This window comes from Thalassophryne amazonica, chromosome 4, assembly GCF_902500255.1.
Source record: "Thalassophryne amazonica chromosome 4, fThaAma1.1, whole genome shotgun sequence".
NCBI classification, from domain to species: domain Eukaryota; kingdom Metazoa; phylum Chordata; class Actinopteri; order Batrachoidiformes; family Batrachoididae; genus Thalassophryne; species Thalassophryne amazonica.
In genome coordinates this window covers 6,405,202-6,430,181 of record NC_047106.1, presented here as the reverse complement: position 1 = coordinate 6,430,181, position 24,980 = coordinate 6,405,202, and the positions used below count along the sequence as shown (strand labels likewise).

General features: G+C 43.7%; 1 protein-coding gene across 1 annotated transcript in view; it reads right to left on the bottom strand.

The window, feature by feature from the left end:
* LOC117509315 overlaps nucleotides 1–24,980 on the bottom strand; it is a 41,601-nt gene that overhangs the window by 3,666 nt on the left and 12,955 nt on the right. The window contains exons 4-6 of the mRNA XM_034168979.1: nucleotides 15,636–15,745; nucleotides 11,573–11,684; nucleotides 8,088–8,289 (exon numbers count right to left, since the gene is read on the bottom strand). Coding sequence (XP_034024870.1) covers nucleotides 8,088–8,289; nucleotides 11,573–11,684; nucleotides 15,636–15,745 — 424 coding nt within the window. The remainder of the gene's footprint in view (nucleotides 1–8,087; nucleotides 8,290–11,572; nucleotides 11,685–15,635; nucleotides 15,746–24,980) is intronic.

The window sequence follows — 24,980 nt, the reverse complement described above, 5'->3', positions numbered from 1 at the left end:
GGAGCTCAAAAGTCCTCCACCACAAACTTTAGCATAGATACTTAAAGTGGATTATCTCAGGGACAAAACCACAACACAGATAACTGTTATATTTACAAGACAAGCAAACTCTTCAAGAAAGTCTGCCGACCCATGGCCGTCCGAACCGGATCTCTTTTTTTTTTTTTTTTTTACTCCCTCCTCTGCAAAAACTTGCGTGGCGTTCAAGGACAGTCTGTGTGTAGGAAATAACACATCTCACAGGTACCACAAATCAAATAATCTAACTATACAATGACATTTTTAAAACAAATTTGTAACTGCATTTTAAGAATGAACATTTTTAATAAACAAAAAAATAAATGAATTTACTCTTTTTAACCTATTTATATATTTATGAACTCATCTATGTACTAACTATTGCTCCATGGACCTTTTAATACATCGATTATTTGTCCGGGCTACACCCTCCCCCCTCTAAATGTCTGGTGTCCCCAACAGACTACCAAAGAACTCTAAACCAGAGAAGCAGTATAACCCTTATGTGTACGGTGCATATTAATCTTGTCCAATAGTAATCACAACCCCTCTATGGATGATTGTGATTGGCTGATCTTTATCTTTTCCAGGTTCATCATAAGTTAAACGTACTACCGGTTTAACGGTTCTCTTAGATTTAATGTCAGGAGTTGTAGCCAAATGGTTACGAGGTGTTTTCTGTTTTGGGACCCTGACAGACCGCGGCGTTCAGGTGTCCATCTCCGACTCTGGGGTAGGCACCTGGACTTCCACGTCTTCGTGATCTGATTCTTCTTGATTTGTCTCAGGCTCACTAACCAAATTAGGCTCCATAACATCCTCCAGTTGTGCTTCGTCATTTGCACTTTCCTCATCGTCACTTTCTTGGTCACTGATTAGAGTCTCTTGCAGTATCTCTTGAGGTCTGAGGGCATGCTTTATAACTTCTTGAACTCTTTCTCTTGTGTAATATGGTCTTTGAGGTTCATAGTACTCATACTCTGAGGAAGAGTCTGTATCTTGAGGCTCCAGCACAACTGTCGATTGCTTTGAGGGCTTAGCAGTTTCACGTGCTGTCCAATAGGCAGTATATGGTCTCTGTGGACTGTCTTAACTTTCCCACTCCCACTTTCTTTTTTCAGTTGGTAGACAGGAAGGTTTGGCATTTTCCCAACAACCTTGTAAGGTACTGGACTCTATCTTGGTTGCAATTTGTGTTTTCCCTTTAGGCCCCAGTTCTGTAGTAAGACTCTGTCACCAACTAAGGACTGGAAACCAACTCTTTTGTCATAACTGTTCTTGTTCTTCCGATGAGCTTTGTCTGCCCTCTCAGAGGCCAACTTGTAGGCTTGATGCAGATCTTCCTTCAACTTTGACACATAACGAAAATGACTTTCCACAGTTGTGTCAAGGGATGTCCCAAAACACAGGTCTACTGGCAACCTTGCTTCTCAGCCAAACATGAGAAAATAAGGTGAAAAACCAGTAGCATCACATTTTGTGCTGTCATAGGCATGGACCAAATAAGGGACATGTTGACTCCACTGCCTCTTTTTTTCTTCACTCAGAGTGCCCAGCACAGAAAGCAAGGTGCGGTTGAACCTCTCAGGCTGCGGGTCTCCTTGTGGAAGATAAGGGGTAGTCCGCGACTTCCTTATCCCCATGATCTTGAGTAAGTCTTTAATCAGGCGACTTTCGAAATCACGGCCCTGATCAAAATGGATACGGGCTGGTAGGCCATAGTGGTCAAAATATTTATCAACAAGGGTCTTGGCCACCGTTTGAGCAGTTTGGTTCTTGGTTGGGAACACCTGGGCATAGCATGTAAAATGATGTGTGACTACCAATACATTTCCCATGCCTCTTCAATCTGCCTCCATGGAGAGGAAGTCGATGCACACCAAGTCCATAGGACCACTACTGGAAATCTGGTGAAGCGGTGCAGCTTTCTGGGCGGGAGATTTGCGTGTGACACATTCGCCACAGTTCTTGATGTGTTGCTCAACATCTTGTGACATTTTTGGCCAGAAGAACCTTTTACGAATTAAGTCAATGGTTCTTTCAATGCCAAGGTGTCCTGACTCGTGAACAGATTTTAGTACACTGCCATGGTATTGTTTGGGCAGGAGGAGCTGGGCTACCTCTTCATCACAAGGTCGCTTGGTGACACGATAGAGCAATCCATCTCGCATAGTCAGTTTGTCTTTTTCACGTTTCATGTGTGATATCTCAGGACTCGTATCTGTCCACTAGTTCTGTTGTAATGCTCGGATGGCAGGTCCAATTACTGGATCCTGTTGTTGAGCCTTTGCCAGATCAACATTTGAAACATGTTCCAATGACTGAAGCTCCATTTGCAGTGGGAAAGCATAGAGATCTGGAACACAATCTGGGGGAGCTCCAATTTGGTCGACACACCGAGGGGAACTATCTGATATTTCAGACACCTGGACTCTGATAGATCGACTTAACCGCTGACTCAGATATGGTTTCCCATTCAGTGGCTGGGTCTGCCTCAGGAAAGCGTCTGGAGAGAATGTCTGCATCAATGTTGTGCTTTCCCGCTCTGTATTGGACATCAAAGTCATACGTGGACAAAGCAGCATGCCATCTATGCCCCACTGCGTTGAGCCTGGCTGTCGAGAGCACGTACGTCAAAGGGTTATTATCGGTACGTACCTTAAAACGAGCTCCGTACAGATAATCATGAAAGCGCTCTACTACTGCCCACTTTAGAGACAGGAACTCCAGCTGATGTATGGGGTACCGTTTTTCAGACTGGCTCAGTTTCCTACTAGCAAACGCAACTGGCCTTAAGCCATCCTCTTGCTGCTGATAGAGGACTGCGTCAAGTCCTTTGAAGCTAGCATCCACATGAAGCATGTATGGCTTGGCAGGATCTGCGAAGGCTAGTACGGGTGCATGGGTCAAGCAGTAGATTATATGGTGGAAAGCGTGGGTGCAGGAGTCATCCCACCGCTCACCAAAGGGCTCTGACTCTTTCAAGTAAGTTTTGGTGGGATCTGGGCATTTTTTCCGGCTCTTTTGGGTTGGAGCATAGCCTTTAGTCAGCTCTGTAAGTGTTCTCACAATAGTGGCATAGTTGGCTATAAACCTTCGGTAGTACCCACAAAAACCCAAAAAAGACCTCAGAGTCTTTAGATCTTGGGGCTGAGGCCAAGTGGTTACGGCCTCAATTTTCGGTGGATCAGGAGAGACACCCTGGGCAGACACAATATGTCCGAGGTACTTCACCTGAGGCTGACAGAATTGGCACTTGTCCAGGGAGATCTTTAGTCCGGCCTCTCCAAGACGATCCAGTACTTTGAGGAGCCTTTCCTCATGTTCCTCCAGTGACTTTCCAAAGACAATCAGGTCATCCAGGTAGACCAGGACCTGAAGTAGGTTCATGTCTCCAACTGTCTTTTCCATTAACCTTTGGAACGTTGCAGGCGCTCCGGTTATTCCCTGTGGCATTCTCTCAAATTGGAAAAAACCAAGCGGGCAAATGAATGACGTTTTCTCCTTGTCTTCCTCCGCCATTGCTATCTGGTAGTAACCACTACGCAAGTCCAGTACGGAGAACCATTTGCTTCCAGACAAGGAGTCAAGTGCTTCGTCAATGCAGGGGGTTGTGTACTGGTCAGGCACTGTCCTGCTGTTTAGTAACCTGTAGTCTATGCACATTCTTATAGTTCCATTTTTCTTACAAACTATAACAATCGGCAAGACATAGGGGCTACGGGATTCCTTGACGATGCCTGCACACAGCAAATCTTGTAGATGCTTTCTCACATCCTCTATGTCTGCAGGAGCCAGCCGTCGGGATCTTTGACGAAAAGGACTTTTTCAGACAGACGGATATTGTGCTCTACCCCTGTGGCAAGGCCAACATCCCACTCATTGACTGAGAAGACTTGAGAACGTTCAGCTAGCTTTTGTCGAAGCCGATCCTTCCACTCTGTCGGCACAGGAGAGTCGCCAAAATTGATAAGAGTGCCGTCAATCTTGGGGGCTTCAGCCTTGTGGAGTGGCACTGAGAGAACGCTTTCAGTGTGGTACATGTGGGCCATGACTGTCCCCACGGGAATGATGGTTTCTTTGGCGGACTGGTTTTGGACTAGAATCCTGAAGTTGTTGACTTGGACGGCATTGGTGGGCACCACCATTGGCTGTAGTAGCACATCACCAGGCAGAGGGGCTAATGGAGAAGAATCAACCATTAAGATTTTGTTGTCAACAGTTTGTGTGAAGTCAACCTTACAGGAAACTTGCAGGTCTTTCCCAGGAGGCAATATCAAAGGGCTTGGACCTTTCCATACCACGTGGCCAACCTCATCATCGGTTGAAGTTAAAGAAACAGAGCCTGCGAGTGCAGCATTCAGTTCATGGTCAGCTTGGATACCAAGAGCTTTAGTGATGTCAAAGCCCTCTTTCCAGCATTGCTTTACCAAGCGACGAACATGGCTGGTGTTGGTGCCCACAATAACCGGAATCTGCTCTTCTTTTGGACTTGGGAAAATCAGGGCTAGCACTGTTACTGTATGTTTGGTTCCAGTAACTTCAGCTGGATACTCAAAATCAACCACAACATAGCCACGATAGGGGTAGCTGACACTGGACTCACTTAAGCCCCAGAGGTCGAGACCAGTAACTGGATGCACAGGAACAGAGGATATATGCTTTTTGTACCACGACTCAAAGATGATGGTGACCTGAGATCCAATGTCGAATAGGGCATTGCAGGATTGTCCATTGACTTTTAGCGGTATGACACTGGGTGGTCCAATCAGACCTTCAGGGATTCCTGTTGGAGTGGGGGAAGTCAGCAGACCGTGCTTGACCTGGCAGTTGATATCTGAGGTACTAGTGTCGGTACTTGGGTTACTTTTCATTGTCTTTACTGTTTGGATGAGCTTTCTGATTACTTTGTTCTGATTCTCAGGATTGCGACATTTTGCCAGAAAATGACCCTTCTCCCCACACCGATAGCAGAACTGCTCTTCTGACTGTTGCCTGTTTCGGTTGGGAGCATTCGTTTTTTGCTTAGCATCCACTGCTGTGACTGTAGTCGGCTTTGCTGAGGTTTCTTGAACAGAGTCCCTTTGAGCCACTTTCTGCTGTAGTCTTTTGACTTGTTTCCTCAATGCTGCAAGCTCAGTGTCACCACGGTGTTCTCTTGACTGTATTGTGGACACAGATTGAGCACAGTGACTTTTCTCTTTTACAACTTGGGAACTTATCATGCAGGAAGCCAACTTGGTCTTGAGCTCTTTGACCTCAGCTTTGAGATTCTGTAATTCTGCATGGCTGGCCTCTGCAGATTGTTTGGTCTGTACTGGGTGAACAGAGGTAGTAAGCTTTCTCCTTGAAGCTTCATATTCTTCCTCTGTACAGATTTCGCTTAGGAGCTGTAGGAAAGTTGGGGGTTTTTCCTTTCTTTCTCGTAAGCATAACTGAATTAGCATGAGATCTGAAACAACAGCTCCTCTCAAAAGCTGTTCCAAACGAGCTTTGTCTTTGCAATCAGCCGAAAATCCTCCTCTCTGTGCAACTTTATTGAGAGCTCTTTCCAGCCGTCTTAGGAAATCAGACAGTTTTCTGCTGGCTGTTGCTGCATTAGCCAAAAGGCGAAGTAGAGGTCATCTCCCGATTCAGCAGTGCCAAATGCACTCTCTAGGGCTTCTAGGTACTCAGTGGGGTTTGCATCTGGATATGCATCTTTGACTGACTTTGCAATTTCCAATGCGGGCCCCTTTAAGCTTTCCATTATCCTGCGCCTTTTCTCCCTCTCTGTACAGTCACTTTCTTCCACCATGAGCCATGCCTGTTCAAGCCAGTGGTCGAATGGTTCCTCATTGGGGGGAATCGGCAGGTTCCCTGAGAACAGGCGTAAATGCCGATAACCACCTTCTGCCTGTGGCTTGCGAGTCTTTTCCAAGAAGTCGCCAACCGCTTGCAAGATAGACTCAGTGGAGTTGACCTTGGGAGTGGATTCTGGAAATAGCCCTTTAATATCATCCATAGTCTTGCCCTCAGCATCGAGCAGGGTTTTCAACTTGATGTTAAAGTCACTTACAACTGGAACTTCACTTGGTGTGATTACTGGCCAGAGTTTCCCACTTTCCACATGAAGCACTTCAGGAGGTACATTGTCAGTGCACTCTTCTCTGCATTCACACAAAACCGTTATGCAGTTTTGGGAGGTGTGGAACATTCTGCCTTGGACACGGACTCGACCCAAACATTTAACAGTCTCTAGGGTTTCCTCTATTTTGTCTATCTCCACATCTTCGGGGACCATAACCATGAGGGCCTTAGCTTCTTCCAAATCTTCACCCCGGCACCACCTCTTCAGTTCTGCAGCAAGCTCGGTTCGGTCTGCCATTGTCCAGTCAGCCAATTAGAGTGAGAAATGTCAGAACTGGTTACTTTTAAGTGACGTTAAAATTTAGTGTACTGTCCCTTTAATGTGCCTATAAAGACCCAAAAATCCCAGCGGTGCCTCCATTTTATGTAGCCCTTCTAATACTCACGAATTAAATGAGTGGGCTCTGGGTTCTGTTTGTCCTGCTCTGTTTACTTAAAAGATTAAGTAATATTTTGGATCTCTGCACTGTATTAAAATTAAGGAGCAAACACCAAATCTGAGCGTAATGAGGCACACCTGACACAAGGTATAACGTATGAACAATAACCCACCCTTTTATTAAAATAATAAATGACATAAAATAAAAGTGTTCTGATTAAAAAAAATAAAAAGTAATAGCAGGCTCTTCCCCTCTAAAACACAAAAATCCAACACACAGTGTGTTACTCAAAGTTGACATTCCAATCTAGTTTAACGAAATGTTTCTTAACTAATGCTAAGGCCAGCAAACCATAAGTTAACACTACGTTGCAGGCCTGTATTGATGCTTGTGTTCGTGGAGACCAAAAACGTAGAGATCACTTCACTCAAAGAGCAAACAAAATAAACTTAAGGTACCTTGTGTAAGTGTTAATCCCACCAGATTCAACCTGTTGTGTGTAGTTCTCGGTCCAAGTGAAAACACAGCTCGGCATTATCAGTCACAGGTCCTTTAGTAAGAAGGGTGCGTGGTCCACGCCCAGTCACAAACTCCTTGTGCTCGTCTCCCACTGTTCACAGAGACACTCTGAAAGCTGCAGGTGGCTCAGAGTACTTTCTGGGTCCAGTTTCTCGTTGTCCAGTTCGGTAACGATGCTCTACCAGCTCCCCGGTCCTGCTGATTTAGCATAAGGCAGCTTAGCAGTCCTTTAGCAAGCTAATTAGCATCGGCTAATTGCTATGCCAGAAGCTAGCGGCAAAAAACAGTTCAAAGAGCTTCGAGTAGGAGCTCAAAAGTCCTCCACCACAAACTTTAGCATAGATACTTAAAGTGGATTATCTCAGGGACAAAACCACAACACAGATAACTGTTACATTTACAAGACAAGCAAACTCTTCAAGAAAGGCTGCCGACCCATGGCCGTCCGAACCGGATCTCTCTCTTTTTCTTTTTTTTTTTTTCTTTTTTTTACTCCCTCCTCTGCAAAAACTTGCGTGCCGTTCAAGGACAGTCTGTGTGTAGGAAAATAACACATCTCACAGGTACCACAAATCAAATAATCTAAATATACGATGACATTTTTAAAACAAATTTGTAACTGCATTTTAAGAATGAACATTTTTAATAAACAAAAAAATAAATGAATTTACTCTTTTTAACCTATTTATATATTTATGAACTCATCTATGTACTAACTATTACTCCATGGACCTTTTAATACATCGATTATTTGTCCGGGCTACATAAATAAGAAACAAAAACAGAGTATAACATAACAGGAATCAATCAAAACAAATGGGCAAAAAGGGGAGACAGGTGCCGACTGGGGATCACTACAAAAACATGACCTGGGCCGGGGCAAATCCTGACAGTTACCATATGTGGTTTTAGAGTCTATAAAGTTCAATAACAGAGCATTCAATTACAACATGTAAACTATTTGCCCAAAATTGATCAATCAACCTCATTTGTTGGAGCCCTAATAAGTTGTAGAAAAAAATGCTCTGCTGAAGGAAGTACCTCTTGACAGTCTGGGGTATTATGAGCTCATCAATGTCATGTAGAGCCAGGTATCTGGTCTGGTACATGTATCTGTACAGACAGTCATTGAGGACAGGAATCTGGCCGAAGTAGTGGAGATCACCTGGTCCATGTTCTGGGAGCCAGCCTCGAGAAACGTTCACATACCGGGATATGGACCACGGAATCACTTCCACTAAACCTGAGAAGAACACACTAAAATCAGTAGATCTAAAAGACATTTTTATTGAACTGTATGCTGCCAGAAAACAAACAAAAAAAAACAATTTTATTAAACAGCTGATATATTTAATATGTATTTTTTTTATTTAACAGACATGAGTGAAAATACTGATATGTTTAGTTTTGAGAGAAAAATTTGGCTGGTGAAACATAGTGTTTCTGCATTTATGGCAAAGTTAAATTTGTCATATTTGTTCCTGTAAAATAAGCACAGAATTGGAGTTGTCAAACTCAGACAGGTTGAAACTGTCATATCACCACTGGGTGTATCAAACAATCAGGACAGGCTGCTAAATGTCCACAGCTCTGTGTCAACTATGGTCAACTACGGGCACATGGCCAACACCATAGTTGATGAGGCAGAAGATGCTCAAACAAACATTTATGGTCACTGTATGTCAAACCACTGCTAAAACATGGTTAAAGCATGACTTTATCCACTGTAGCAACCTTTGTGCAACCTATATCAAATCTTAAAATAAATTTCTTTGCAATATCATTTTTTAGAGTTGTGGTCTCGATCAAGTATGTAATATTGAGGTATTCCGTATGAAAGAATTAAAAGGTGATGGGGAGGTGATGGTCTCGTCTAGTGCAGTGGTGTCCAAAGACATTCCAGAATGGGCCAAGAGGGTGCAGGTTTTCTTTGCAACCACCAACTCACCCCATCTGCTCAAAGTGATGTTAAACATTTAAATCACCTGCTGGAGTCAGTGGTTGTAAAGAAAACTTGCACTTTCTTGGCCCTTTCCGGAATGTCTTTGGACGTGTGCATGAGACCAGAGGATCCTCACTTCAAACCACTGCCTGGCTGGAAAAATCACTGAGGGCACTTGGACAAGGCCATTAATCCCCAAGTTGCAGAATTCCCAAGTTCCCGAGTGCCTTGCATGGCAGCACCCTGACACTGGTGTGTGTGTGTGTGTGAATGTGAGGTATTACTATAAAGCGCTTTGAGCTTCTGATATCGATGGAAAGTGCGATATAAATGCAGTTCATTTTCCAATACAAGGTAAAACTGGAATCTAGTATGTTTAAGCAGTATTTTGAATATTTGCAGCAGAAGCTGTGGGGCTTGAACAGCTGGATGCAGCAGGTATTCTTGATTATTTAGCCATTGGTGTGTGTGTGTGTGTGTGTGTGTGTGTGTGTGTGTAATACTACTAAATACTGTGGTAAGCAGTGTGGGGGTGCAGTGGTACTGCTCAGGCATCCCAGCAAGAAGAAGAACGATTCAAAAGTCCTCTAGAGGCCCTGAGGCCTCTCAGACTTGCACTTATCCCCAGGTACCATAGCATGAAATAGATGAGAGTCTATGACTCCCTGGACAGGATGCCAGTCCATTGTCAGCTACTTCTCCTGTTGAGGCTGGAACTGATTTATTTCTGGGTGGACTGGAGCAACAGAGACAAAATGTCTTGACCACAGACACAAACAGGTCCAAAAACAACTTAAACAACTTATACTTAAAAACAACATAACCTAGTTTTGTCATTGGACATCCAACTCTGTTTTTTCACTGATGTACCCAGTCTACGTATCGGCAGGCTATGATGTCCAGCAACGTCTTGGTGATCCCATGAAGTCGAAGGATGTTCCAAAGAGCTGCCCAATTAACTGTATTGCAGGTGTTTCTGAAAATCATCATGGGCTACAAAGAAGCACTGCTGATCTTCATGCTTGTATTGGATATTTGGAGAACTAGAATTCAGTCATTGGTTGATTTCTTGAGAGTGACGCCAGATGATTTTGACCATTAAGTAGCTGGTACTGAATCCTAAGAATAATCTTCACAAGCACCTTTCCCAGCAGTTTGATACACCTATAGGTTGCAATCAATGCAAAAGCCCTTTCATTTCCAGATTTAGGGAACAAGTTATTTCTTCTAGTCCGTAGGGTTCCATAGGCAGAGACTCAGTTTTTCAAGTGATGACTGACATTCATTAGGAAGGTGTTCTGGCTCCTATACTGTTCAATGCTTACATGTACTGGGTGTTAAGTTAAGGAAACCAGCAGCTTAGGTGCTTTTGTTGATGAGGTTTACTGACATGACTTCATGGACAATACTGTGATCCTTGCAGAATCAATGGATAGCCTGATTGCAGCACTTGACGACTTGAATAAGGAATCAGAGTGTCCGGGTTTGCAATTGCCCAGGATCCAGACCAAGAGCCAGGCTTTTGTGCTGCTTTGACTGTCCTCTGAAGCCTAGCTCTATCTACCTCAATGCAGCTTCCACACCATGTGGAAACACAATACGTCAGCAGGGTCTTGATGGATGAGCAGTAGAATGTCAGCAGCAGCTTCTTGTCCAGGTAGTTCTTCCTGAGGTATCTCAGGAAGAACAGATGCTGCTGGGCCTTCTTTATGACAGCTGAGATGTTATCTGTCCAGAAGAGGTCATTGGAGATCTGGACTCCCAGGAACCTGAATGTGTGGACTCTCTCCACACACTTACCGTTGATGCAGGGGGAGCGGGAGGGGCAGGTCAGATCTGTTCCTCCTGAAGTCCATGATGATCTCCTTTGTTTGTTTTTTTGGTGTTCAGTGCCAGGCTGTTGTCTGAACACCAGGTTGTTAACTTCTGGACCTCCCCTCTGTAGGTTGCCTCATGTCCCTTTGAGATCAGTCCAACCACTGTGGTGTCATCACCAAATTTGACTATGTTGTTTTTGTGGGGTGGACTGCAGTCGTTGGTGTAGAGACAGTACATTACTGCTAAAGATAAGATTTTAAAAATCTGTTCTGATGTTGGGCAGCAAGGTGACTTAGTGGTTAGCACTGTTGCCTCACAGTAAGAAGGTCATGGGATCAAGTTCCACCTGTGGCCTTTCTGTGTGAAGTTTGCATGTTCTGCCTGTGTTTGTGTGGGTTATCTCTGGGTGCTCCATCTTCCTCACACATCCAAACACATGCAGATTAGGTGGACTGGAAACTTTAAATTGTCTGTAGGTGTACCTAGTGTGACTATGTTTGTTTGTCTATCTGTGGCCCTGTGACAGACTGGCATCCTGTTCAGGGTGACCCCACCTCACACCCTGTGACTGCTGGGATAGGCTCCAGCCCCCCGTGACCCTTAATTGGAGTAAGTGGGTATAGAGGATGGATGGATGGATGGATGGATGGATGGATGGATGGATGGATGGATGGATGGATGGATGGATGGATGGATGGATGGATGGATGGATGGATGGATGGATGGATGGATGGATGGATGGATGTTGGGAAACAACATACTCCACCTGTGTTTGTGTAGTAGTCCAGTATCCGCTGGACGTCAGGGCTGCAGCTTGTCTTATATATAACAACATTGCTCACGCCGAGTAGCTGCAGCATCTCCAAACTCTGCACCAACTATAAACACAAGTATTTAGGCCACAGAGTGAGCGCTGACATGCAACAGTCAAAGTTTCGTATCCTGCATAGAGCCCCTTCACACTATGACGTAGCGGGTGATGCTGGCCGACGTATCACATTCACAACAATCTCTGTGAAACGCTGGTGCGGGCACGCTCCACGGGTCCAAATCTCCAACGCAGGTCGACATAGACTAGCAGAGGGTGCCTTTGTACTGGTGGAGCTTGATGCTTGACAACAGTCCACACAGCAAAAATCACCAGTGTTAAATTAACACTGACAATGTACATATGGCAGGTGTAAGACTGTATATACACTGTCAGTGTTAATTTAACACTGGTGATTATTGCTGTGTGCTGATTAACACAGGACATAGTTCAACTTTCCCCTTAGAAGGGCAGGTGTATTTGTAGTGCACTTCTCGGAGAAGTGGCGCAGCTTGTCGGAACTGATCGTGGATTCAACTTTTGAGACGTCAAGAGACATAGCCTATAATAACTCCATGTAACTCTTTGATTGACGTGACTCTTTGATTGACGTGACTCTTTGATTGCGCTACTTGCTACTGATGTGTTGTTGAGACAGGTTCTACATATTCCTTCACATTTATTCATGCCCAATCGATCCAGAGGAGGTAATAATAATAATAAGAAGAAGAAGGACTTGGATTTATGGAGCGCTTTTCAAGACACTCAAAAGGCTTTACAAGTTGCATTATTCATTCACTCACACATTCACACATTGGTGGTGGTGAGCTACTGGTGTAGCCACAGCTGCCCTGGGGCAAACTGACAGAAGCATGGCTGCCATTCTGCGCCTACGGCCTCATTCATACACAGGCAAGGTAGGTTAAGTGTCTTGGCCAAGGACACAATGGCAATATGCCGATTTTTAAATGGTTGGGAGCTGGATTTGAACCACCGAGCCTTTGGTCATAAGACATCTCGCTCTACCAACTGAGCTATTGCTGCTCCAAGGAGGTGTTGCATCCAGTCAAGCCTTCGATGTTGGCCAGCGAACACCAACAGGCAAACACAGCTGTAATGGTGTACTGGTGGAAGTGATGTAGCGGTAGCACAGCTCAACTCTTGCCAGAGTGTTAGCATGAATGTTGAAGATTTTAAGCATGTTGGAAATTTTTCCGGGATCACAACAGACATCAGCGTTGCCTGACTGATGTTGATGTAGCTCCTGTGGAGTCTGTCGGACCTCGGCGCTGGGCAACACTCAACAAGTTTTCACTCTCAGTCAGCAAAGGCCGAGCTAATCATCAGGGTGTGAATGGCACAATACGTATGTCATAAACACACCTGAACTCACCTCATTATGTCTGTTTTTATGGTTATTTAAGGTACGGAACTTCTAAATTGTTGTAAATGCGTACTATGTCATTGTGTGCATGGGTCAGAACCTGCCATCTTTGTGACAGTTTCTACCAAACCTGGCCAGGAATAAGGCATTTTTCATTTTAATCAACAAATAACTGAAAATTGGTGAATACTGCAATCTACTTCTACTTCTTTCAGCTGCTCCAGCTCAGGGTTGTCAAAGCAAATCAACCACATCTCAATGTCACCCTGTCCTCTGAGTCTTTCAGTTTCAATTTATTCCATTTTAAATAGCACCAAATCACAACAAAGCTGCCACAAGGTGCTTCACACAAGTAAGGTCTAACCTTACCAACCCCCAGAGCAAGAACACAAGTAACAGTGGTAAGAAAAAACTCCCTCTGATGATACTGAGGAAGAAACCTCAAGCAGACCAGACTCAGAGTGGTGAGCCACTGCTTAGACCATTTTAACAGAAGGTTTTTACAGTTTTACAAAGTTGAAGAAACAAAAAAACAGGAATTCAAAACAACATCTTCTGCGTTAGCTTCAGGCATGGCATCTCACAGTCAGTCTCACGATCTTCCTTAATCATGTCCTGTCATACCACAACCACAAACCTCCTCTTTTGCCTTCCTGTCTGGCGACTCTATCCTCAGGATCCTTATTTAAATATGTCCTGCACAACTCCTCTGTGTCCAAGTAATCTCAGTCTCATCTCTCTCACTTTGTCTCTGGACCATCCTCCTGTCCTTTCTCCCTGATATGGTGATTTCAAATCACAGCCTCAACAGCTCTGCTACCACCACCTCCTGTCTGTCTTCTCCACCCACACCTGCTCCTGCACTCTCTTCTTTACCTCTCTATCACACTCTACTTTTCTTAAACAGTGGAGTCTAGCTATTTAAATTTATCTGCCCTCCGCACCTCTGCTCCTTGCAACCTCACAAATTCACCATGACCCCTCTCATCCATGTGTATTGACTTCATCTTCAGCCAACTGAGTTTCATTCCCTTTCTCTCCAGAGCATACCTCCACATCTCCACCTGCTCTCAATTCTCCAAATATTGTAGTCCATAGAGACTCCTCTCTGATCTTTTCTGTCAACCTGTCCACCACTATCAAGTCCAAGTTCCTTTATTGGTACCCAGAGGTAGATTTTGTTTGCAGTATCAATTTCCAATTCAATTTCAATTTATTTTCATTTATATAGCGCCAAATCACAACAGAGTTGCCTCAAAGCACTTTACACAGGTAAGGTCTAACCTTACCAACCCCCGAGCAACAGTGGTAAGGAAAAACTCCCTCTGAGAAAGAAACCTCAAGCAGACCAGACTCAAAGGGAAGACCCTCTGCTTGGGCCATGCTACAAACATAAATTACAGAACAATTTACAGAACAATTCACGGACGAATATACAAGAAATGCTATTGGCACACAGGACAGGAGGCTCGCCAACAGGAATACAACTCCCATCTCTGGATGGAGTTGCACCTTAAACAGAGAGAAAAAACAGAATCAGGCATCAGAAAGACAAAAAATGCTGTATAATTTGTCAGCATTAAACAACAAGAAAAACAGGAAATACTAAGGTGATCACCGGCCACTAGCCGTAAACTTCACTAAAAGACCCAGAATTTAGGTAAAGTTGAGGCCGTGGCCCGCTCCAATTGCTAATAAATGAATTAAAAGAGTAAAAAGCATAAAACAAAACTGTACCAGTATGCTAGCCATATGAAAGGGAAAATAAGTGCGTCTTAAGTCTGGACTGGAAAGTCTCCACAGAATCTGACTGTTTTATTGACGCAGGGAGATCATTCCATAGAACAGGGGCACGATAAGAGAAAGCTCTGTGACCTGCAGACTTCTTATTCACCCTAGGGACACAAAGTAGTCCTGCACCCTGAGAACGTAAAGCCCGGGCCAGTACGTAAGGTTTAATTAGGTCAGCTAGGCAGGGAGGTGCCAGACCATGAAAAATTTTATAGGTAAGTAGCAGAACCTTAAAATCTGATCTCACTGGGACAGGAAGCCAGTGAAGGGATGCCAAAATGGGTGTAATGTGGTTGTACTTTCTGCTTTGTGTCAAAAGTCTGGCTGCAGCATTCTGAACGAATTGGAAACCCCTAAGAGTTTGTGCACACAACGGTGTCTTTCGAGCAGGAACACAGTGCGAGGTGCACCACATCGTGCTGCTTAGTATGTGGAATAAATAAAAATAAAAACCAACTGAACTGTCGCACTGGGATCATGCATGCCTGCCTGTCGGCACGATGTTTCGTGGTGCACTAATTCAAACTGTTTCATGCTGTTTCACCATATTCGACCAAACTTCGCACTATGTGAGAAGGGGCCCTTAGCCTGAAGCCACAAATGAAATGTTTGATTACACAAACTTTATCTGTGTGTTTCTTCAATGCACTGCTAATTTTCTGGATTTAAGCTCTTCTTGCACGACTAATATTTTGAAAGGTCTGCCAAACGTGTTTGAAATTCCCTATCACCGTGGCCTGTCTGGACCCCAGTAACTCCACAAGACACATCAAGAATAAATGCTTTGCTAATTATCAAACGTTAAAAACAACAGAATGGTGAAATGTGTGTTTGATGTGACGGCACCTGCAGTACGTTGGTGAAATCAAACATGGTGGAAAAGCAGACAGTGAAGTCGTGCTTGAAGATATTCCTGATGTTTTGGTTCTGTACTTCCAAAAACACCAAACCCTCATCTAAAAACACAAAGAGAAGATCACAATTAATCTTAAATCTAGAATGTTTAACATCAAGAACAAGAACATCAATCAGAGTAAATACCACTGCCAAGGTCCAGCGTGGAATTTTAAGAGAGTAAAAAGTGGAATTCTCATGGTATAGTAAAATAGATAAAATACTCTAACAGGTTCTAAGGGTTTAAAAAAAAGAAAATCGTTCCTCTTTTATTTTGATCCCATCTCAAATGGCCTGGCAGGACAGGTTTCCTAACACTAAACTGAAATCAGAAAAAAACTGGGATAATAAGCAAAATGCAAAAAACAAAGCAACTAAAACCAAAGCAACTGAGAACCTCCATGACCAGTAAAAAAAATCAGGGACCGAGACGTCGCCCGGTATGGCGGAGCCAGGGCCCCACCCTGGAGCCAGGCCTGGGGTTGGGGCTCGCGCGCGAGCGCCTGGTGGTCAGGCCTTAGCCCATGGGGCCCGGCCGGGCTCAGCCCGAAAGAGCGACGTGGGCCCGCCCTCCTGTGGGTTCACCACCTGCAGAGGGGGCCATGGGGTCGGGTGCAGAGAGGATTGGGTGGCGGTCGAGGGCGGGTGGCCCAGCAGCCCAGTCCATGCTCACAGCCCCTGGCTGTTGGGACGTGGAATGTCACCTCGCTGGGGGGGAAGGAGCCCGAGCTTGTGCGGGAGGTTGAGAGATACCGACTACAGATAGTCGGGCTCACCTCCACGCATAGCTTGGGCTCTGGTACCCAACTCCTGGAGAGAGGCTGGACGCTTCATTTTTCTGGCATTGCTCACGGGGAGAGGTGGAGAGCTGGGGTCACATTGCTTATTGCTCCCCAGCTCAGTCGCCATGTGTTGGAATTCACTCCAGTGAACGAGATGGTCGCGTCCCTACGCCTTCGGGTCGGGGACAGGTCTCTCACCGTTGTCTCGGCCTATAGGCCGAGTGGCAGTGCAGAGTACCCGACCTTCTTGGAGTTCCTGGGAGGGGTACTAGATAGCGCTCCGACTGGGGACTCCGTTGTTCTCCTGGGGGATTTCAATGCCCACGTGGGCGGCGACAGTGAGACCTGGAGGGGGTGATTGGGAAGCACGGCCTCCCAGATCTGAAACCGAGTGGTGTTCAGTTGTTGGACTTCTGTGCTAGTCACAGTTTGTCCATCACGAACACTATGTTCGAGTACAAGGGTGTCCATAAGTGCATGTGGCACCAGGACACCCTGAGCCGGAGGTTGATGATCAACTTTGTAGTCGTATCATCTGACCTTCGGCTACGTGTCTCGGACACTCGAGTGAAGAGAGGGGCAGAGCTGTCGACCGATCACCACCTGGTGGTGAGTTGGATCCGCTGGGAGGAGAGGAAGCCGGTCAGACCTGGCAGGCCCAAACGTATCATGAGGGTCTGCTGGGAATGAGTGGCGGAACCCTCTGTCAGCGAGGTCTTCAACTCCCACCTCCGGGAGAGCTTCTCCCAGATCCCGGGGGAGGTTGGAGACATGGAGTCCGAGTGGACCATGTTCTCCACCTCCAATGTCAATGCGGCTGCTCATAGCTGTGGTCGCAAGGTCTCTGGTGCCTGTTGCGGCGGCAATCCCCAAACCCGGTGGTGGACGCCGGAAGTAAGGGATGCCATCAAGCTGAAGAAGGAGTCCTACTTATCTTTGTTGGTAAGTGGGACCCCGGAGGCAGCTGACGGCTACCGGCAGGCCAAGCGTGCCGCAGCCCGTGCGGTCACAGAGGCAAAAACTCAAGTCTGGGAGGAGTTCGGGGAGGCCATGGAGGAGGACTATCGGTCGGCCTCGAAGAGATTCTGGCAAACCATCCGACGCCTCAGGAGGCGGAAGCAGCTCTCCACCAGCACTGTTTACGGTGCGGGTGGGGAGCTGTTGACCCTGATTGGGGATGTTGTGGGGCAGTGGAAGGAATGCTTCGAGGATCTCCTCAATCCCATCGTCACGTCTTCCGAAGAGGAAGCAGAGACTGGAGACTCAGAGGCGGACTCGTCCATTACCCAGGCCGAAGTCACCGAGGTGGTTAGAAAGCTCCTTGGTGGCAAGGCTCCTGGGGTGGATGAAATCCGTGCTGAGTACCTTACGTCTCTGGATGTTGTAGACGCCTCTGTAACCTCGGGTGGCAATCGGGGACAGTGCCTCTGGATTGGCAGACTGGGGTGGTGGTCCCTCTGTTTAAGAAGGGGGACCGGAGGGTGTGTTCCAACTATAGGGGGATCACACTCCTCAGCCTCCCCGGTAAGGTCTATTCCAGAGTACTGGAGAGTAGAATTCGACCGATGGTCGAATCTCGGATTCAGGAGGAGCAGTGTGGTTTTCGTCCTGGTCGCGGCACTCTGGACCAGCGCTACACGCTCCATCGGGTGCTCAAGGGTTCATGGGAGTTCGCCCAACCAGTCCACATGTGTTTTGTGGATCTGGAGAAGGCCTTCAACCGTGTCCCTCTGGGCACCCTGTGGGGGGTGCTCCGGGAGTACAGGGTCCAGGGTCCTTTGCTAAGGGCTATCCGGTCCCTGTATGACCGCAGCAGGAGCTTGGTTCACATTGCCAGTAGTAAGTCAAACCTGTTTCCAGTGCATGTTGGCCTCCGCCAGGGCTGCCCTTTTTCACCAGTTCTGTTCATTATTTTTATGGACAGAATTTCTAGGCGCAGCCAGGGTGTAGAGGGGGTCTGGTTTGGGAACCACAGAATCTCGTCTCTACTGTTTGCGGACGATGTGGTTCTGTTGGCTTCGTCAAATCGGGACCTTCAGCGTGCACTGGGGCAGTTTGCAGCCGAGTGTGAAGCGTCCGGGATGAAAATCAGCACCTCCAAATCTGAGGCCATGGTTCTCGACCGGAAAAAGGTGCTTTGCCCTCTTCAGGTCGGTGGAGTGTCCTTGCCTCAAGTGGAGGAGTTTAAGTATCTCAGGGTCTTGTTCACGAGTGAGGGACGGATGGAGCGTGAGATCGACAGACGGATCGGTGCAGCATCTGCAGTGATGTGGTCGCTGTATCGGACTGTCGTGGTGAAGAGAGAGCTGAGTAGGGGGGCGAAGCTCTCGATTTACCAATCGATCTACGTTCCGATCCTCACCTATGGTCATGAGATTTGGCTCATGACCGAAAGAACGAGATCGCGAATACAAGCGGCCGAGATGAGTTTCCTCCGCAGGGTGGCTGGGCGCTCCCGTAGAAATAGGGTGAGGAGCTCGGTCACTCAGGAGGAGCTCGGAGTTGAGCCGCTGCTCCTCCACGTTGAAAGGAGTCAGTTGAGGTGGCTTGGGCATCTTTTCCGGATGCCCCCTGGATGCCTCGCTGGAGAGGTGTTCCGGGCACGTCCTATTGGGAGGAGGCCCCGGGGAAGACCCAGGACAAGCTGGAGGGACTACATCTCTCGGCTGGTTTGGGAACACCTTGGGGTTCCCCCGGAGGAGCTGGGGGAGGTGTGTGTGGATCGGGAGGTCTGGGCGGCTTTGCTTGAGCTGCTGCCCCCGCGACCCGACTCCGGATAAAGTGGAAGAAAATGGATGGATGGATGGATAAAACCAAAAATTACAACAACAAAAATAATTAAACAACAGTGTTTCTTACTTTTATTTCTATTTTACTGCAGACAGTATAAACCCTAGATATGTCATGTTTTGTCTGGTCAACTTCATTTATACATCCATTCCCACATTTAAGCCCTGCAACGCATTCTTAAAAAAAAACTGGAACAGGGACAATAGGGCAAGTAATGAGGTAAAAAACAAAGATAGAAAAAAATGGTAACAAAAAATAAATAAAATAAAATAAAGAAATGAAACCCATAATAATAATAATAATAATAATAATAATAATAATAAAGATAATAATGGGCAGGGTCAAGCAGTTAGTGTGCTTGCTCTTTCTCCATGTGTCGGGAAATGCATCCGGCATAAATGTTGTGCCATATCAACATTCAGCTTCATCTCTGAGCTGCTGTGGTGCCCCTGAGTGGGAAAAAAGGAGAAGTCGAAGGGACATAATTACTAATTGTTTCAAACAGGTGACTGGTACAAAAGTAGTATCCATGAAAGGATGAGTGAGGAGCAAAGATGGACAGAGAATCTCCATATAGTTAATAAATGCATGATAGAGAAGCTTGAATGTTGGACTCGACTGGGTTGCTTGACATGAGGACGTTTCGCTTCAAATCGCAGAAGCTTCCTCAGCTAAAATTGTTGCTCTGGTAGTCTGACGTCTGTCTTGACTCTTGTAGAGAAGAATAAAACAGAAGCCAACAAAAGCTGGAGTTTTTTAACCTAACCAGACCCCTCCTACTGAGAGGCCGACTGCTACAGGCTAGTGACTAAACAATCACTCTAATTAGCACCTATTGTGCTCTAGTTAGCACTCTCCTAATGACAGGGCAGCTGTCACTCCTAATGATGGGACAGAAGCCTCTCCTGATGGCTCCCTTGACGACTCTCCTGATGACGTGAATGACTCATTACCATGAGCAAAAGACTGAAACTGCTTTGACCTGAGTACCCCATTGTAAACAGGGGACAAAGCGTGTCTGAGACCCCCTCTCCGGTTAAGGCTGGGTTTCAACTGTTTTACAAAGAATGCTTCCTTGTCACCTCTCTCAAACCATTTCTTCTCTCTGGCTAAGATTTTAACTTCCTTGTCCTCAAACGTGTGGTTAGTGTCTTTCAGGTGGAGATGAACTGCAGACTGAGGTCCACTGGCGCACTCTCTGCGGTGCTGGTATAGCCTTTTGTGTAAAGGTTGCTTAGTCTCACCTATGTAGTGTTCATTACAGTTTTCCTGACATCTGATAGAATACACTACATTGCTCTGTTTGTAACTAGGGATCCTGTCCTTAGGGTGAACTAATTTCTGTCTCAAGGTGTTAACCGGTTTAAAGTAAACTGGGATTTTGTGCTGTCTGAAGATCCTCTGTAGTTTTTCCCCTACTCCTGCTAAATAAGGGAGAGACACTCCTCTTCTTCTTGTCTCCACCTCCTGTCTATCTGGTCTCTCTTTGTTTTCTGGGACTTCTGCACTTTGTCCAGGGACCATCGTGGGTACCCACATACTGTGAGGGCTTTCCGTACAAGTTGTTGTTCTTTAGCCCTTCCCTCTGCAGTTGTGGGCACCTGTAGGGCTCTGTGTTGAAGAGTCCTGATCACCCCGAGCTTGTGTTCAAGGGGGTGGTTTGAGCCAAAGAGCCTATATTGGTCAGTGTGAGTGGGTTTTCTGTAAACCCCTGTCTGGAGCTGCCTGTTCATTAGGAGTGACAGCTGCCCTGTCATTAGGAGGGTGCTAACTAGAGCACAATAGGTGCTAATTAGAGTGATTGTTTAGTCACTAGCCTGTAGCAGTCGGCCTCTCGGTAGGAGGGGTCTGGTTAGGTTAAAAAACTCCAGCTTTTGTTGGCTTCTGTTTTATTCTTTCTACAAGAGTCAAGACAGAAGTCAGACTACCAGAGCAAGAATTTTAGCTGAGGAAGCTTCTGCGATTTGAAGCGAAACGTCCTCACGTCAAGCAGCCCAGTCCAGTCGAAGATTCAAGCTTCTCTACTATGGAAACCACCTGGACAACTGAGAGCCTACACAGAAATAAATGCATGAGAAAATTATTGTAATGTTTTAAAACAATGTTCTTCAACTAAAGATGGGAAAGGATTTGCATATCTCTCCCTCTCCAGTACCTAAAATCATTAAATGATTTAAGGAATCTGGAGGAATTTCAGTGTGTAAAGGGCAAGCCTGCAGGCATAAAGGCACCTTGACACTTGCACAGATTTGATTCCCGCATTGCCGCGCAGTTCGTCATGCCAACATGTCCCGCTTTGTCCCGCTGAATGCCACGCTATATAAAATAATAATTTCATAGCCGATGACTCATTTGCTCTCAGAACTTGTCTGATTAAACTATCTCTCATCACTTCCAAAATCACAGAGAAATTACCTACAGCTGCAGGTTGTCTCGTGCTCATCATGTGGTGGAGAACACATTTGGAATCTTGTCTCAAAGGTAGTTATTTGTAATATGTATTGTAATGGATTGGTAAAACAGTTGCATTTTCATTTCTTCTTAGGAGTTAGATAATGTATCTGCAAAGTTACGTTAATTATAGATGCAACATCTTGTTTTCAAATTCAGATGCCCTGTGCACATTGACACGTAGTGACACGTGGTGACACACAGTGTTATCAAATAGGTTGTGCAATGTTCATGAATAGTTCACACAAGAGGCACAAAATTAATGCATACCAGAAGTTTTGAACATTTAAAAATTTTCTTTGTGCACTGGCACACAGTCATGCACAGTTCATAACAGTTTACAATGAGTTTACTCATTGGCACACAAGATTGTGTGCCAGGGAGGAAATCAAATTTGTACAAGGGTCAAGGTGCCCTAAGATGTACACCTGATCGCTGATCTTTCTTTCTTTCTTTTCTTTCTTTAATATTTATTTCATTAATTTAAAAGAAAAACAGAAAAGCAAAAAACAAAGCACCACAATACCAGAATGAAAAGGAGCAGAAAGAACAAGTCTTATGATTTCTGCCCTTTTTAACAATACAATCTTTCAATATCCAGCATCATAGTGAACATTATTTAACAGATTGCATTTCTTTAACTTGTCACATACCACTGACCCATTTCATAATTATGACCATTAATTAATAGATTACATCTCTGACAGGTTACATTTAAACTTAAGACACTCCAAACATTATTAACAGTTTACCTTTTTTTTTTTTTTTGACTTTCTTGCAGCCTACTGACTTATTTCATAGTTTCATACTTACTTAATGCATCTAATTTAATATGTTTTTTCAAATAATTTAAGCAACCTTAATTCTTTAATTTCTTTATTAAGATTGTTCCATAATTTGACACCATTTACTGCAATACTCCTTTCCTTTACTTTGGTTCTAAATCTTGGTTTTTTAAAGACTTCTATTCCTTTCAATTTATAACTACTTACTCTTTTTTCAAACATATTTTGAATGTTTGTTGGTAAAGTATTTTTATTAACTTGGTACATTGTTTGTAATATTTTCAAATCGACTAAATCATGAAATTTAAGTACCCTATACTTAATAAACAATGGATTAGATGGATCTCTAAAACCACTGTTACTAATCACTTTTAAAGCTCTTTTCTGCAAAATAAATAAAGGTTGTATATAGGTTGTATATGTTGAGCCCCAGATTTCTACACAATAAGTTAAATATGGGACAATCAATGAATTGTACAATGTTAATAAACCATAACTATTTAATGAATATTTTACTTTATGCAAAACAGCAATGGCTTTCACTATTTTTCCTTTTATGTAATTTATGTGTGACTTCCATGTAAGATCTTCATCAATCATGGCTCCTAAAAATTTTGTTTCTTTTACCCTTTGTATATCCATTCCATCTATTTGTAATGACACATTATTTTTTTTGCTCTATCATTAAACAATATAAAATTTATCTTATTAATATTTAGTGACAATCTGTTTATATCAAACCAATGTTTAAGTTTTTCCAGCTCTGTATTTATCACTTGTGCTACTTCCTGTATATCTGATCCAGAGTAAAACAGCGTTGTATCATCAGCAAATAAAATGCTGCCAAGCACATTGGATACATTCACAAAATCATTGATATACAAAATAAACAGTTTGGGTCCAAGTACTGATCCTTGTGGTACTCCATAAATAATGTTACACAATTCTGATTTGGTATTATTTATCTGAACAAACTGTTTTCTATTTTCTAAGTAGCTTTTTACCCACTGATGTGCAACACCTCTTATTCCATATTGTTGTAACTTGTGAAGCAATCTTGAGTGGTCTATAACATCAAAAGCCTTTTTCAGGTCGATAAAAACACTTACAAAATAATCCCTATTATCTATTGTTGTTGATATTTTCTCTATTAGTTCTATAATTGCCATAGCTGTTGAATGTTTTGTTCTAAATCCATACTGAGCATTATTTAAAATATGATGTTTCTCAATAAATGTATCCAATCTTGTCACAAAAACTTTTTCCATAATTTTAGAAAACTGTAGCTGAAGCAATGATACTGGCCTGTAATTAGAAAAAATTATGTTTGTCTCCATTTTTATATAATGGGACTACCTTAGCAATTTTCATTTCATCTGGAAAAATCCCAGTTGACAGAGACAGATTACAAATATAAGTAAATGGTTCAATAACAATTTCTATTATACTTTTTACAGTCATTATGTCTAAATCTTCATGGTCAGTTGATCTTTTGCTTACACAGTTTTTTACAATATTTCTTATTTCATCTTTTTCCACATTGTCAAGGAAAATACTATTGACCGTATTTACAATTGTATGTAATTTATCTTCTATTATTGGTTTATTTCCCACCAGACTTGATCCTACATTTGAAAAATAATCATTAAACCCATTTGCAGCTTCTTTTATATCATATATCTCTTTATTTTCCTTAACAAAGTAATTTGGAATAGTTGCTTTCGCTCCATCACTATCAATCACACTTTTTATAATTCCCCATGTTACCCTCATATTATCTTTACTCTTATTTAGTTGTTCACTGTAATAATCTTTTTTTGTTGTTTCCTAATTATTGTTAATAGTTTATTTTTATATTTTTTGTATTTATGTTCTGATTCCTTTGTTTGCAATTTTAAAAAGTACCTGTATAAATAGTTTTTCTTTGCACAAGCATTTTTTATTCCCTTTGTCAGCCATGGTTTATTTACTCTTTTCTTACTAATTTCAATTAATTTACCATTTTTATTGTATGATTTCATCAATATTTTCATAAATGAGTTATATGCTACATTAACATGACTGACATAAACTTCTTCCCAATTTTGATTTTTAAGGTCATATTTTAATGCCTCTAAGGCTTTTACTGACTTATCTCTTTTAAAGTTTATAACAGTTTTTTTGTTGTACCTATTTTTATATTTAAATATTGAAAAAATTGGTAAATGATCGCTAATATCTGTCATGAAGATCCCATTCTTGATCATTTCATCTGTTCTGTTTGTAAATATATTATCGATTACCGTTGCATTTTGCAATGTAATTCTGGTTGGTTTTGTTATCAAGGGGAATAACCCCAAACTATACATTGAATTCACAAAATCACTTAATCTTTGGCAACTGGAGCTTTCTATGTTAATGTTAAAGTCCCCACACATAAAAAGCGTTTTGTTTTTAGTTTGATGGAATAATTCAATTATTTTATCTGTAAATTTCACAACACAAGAATC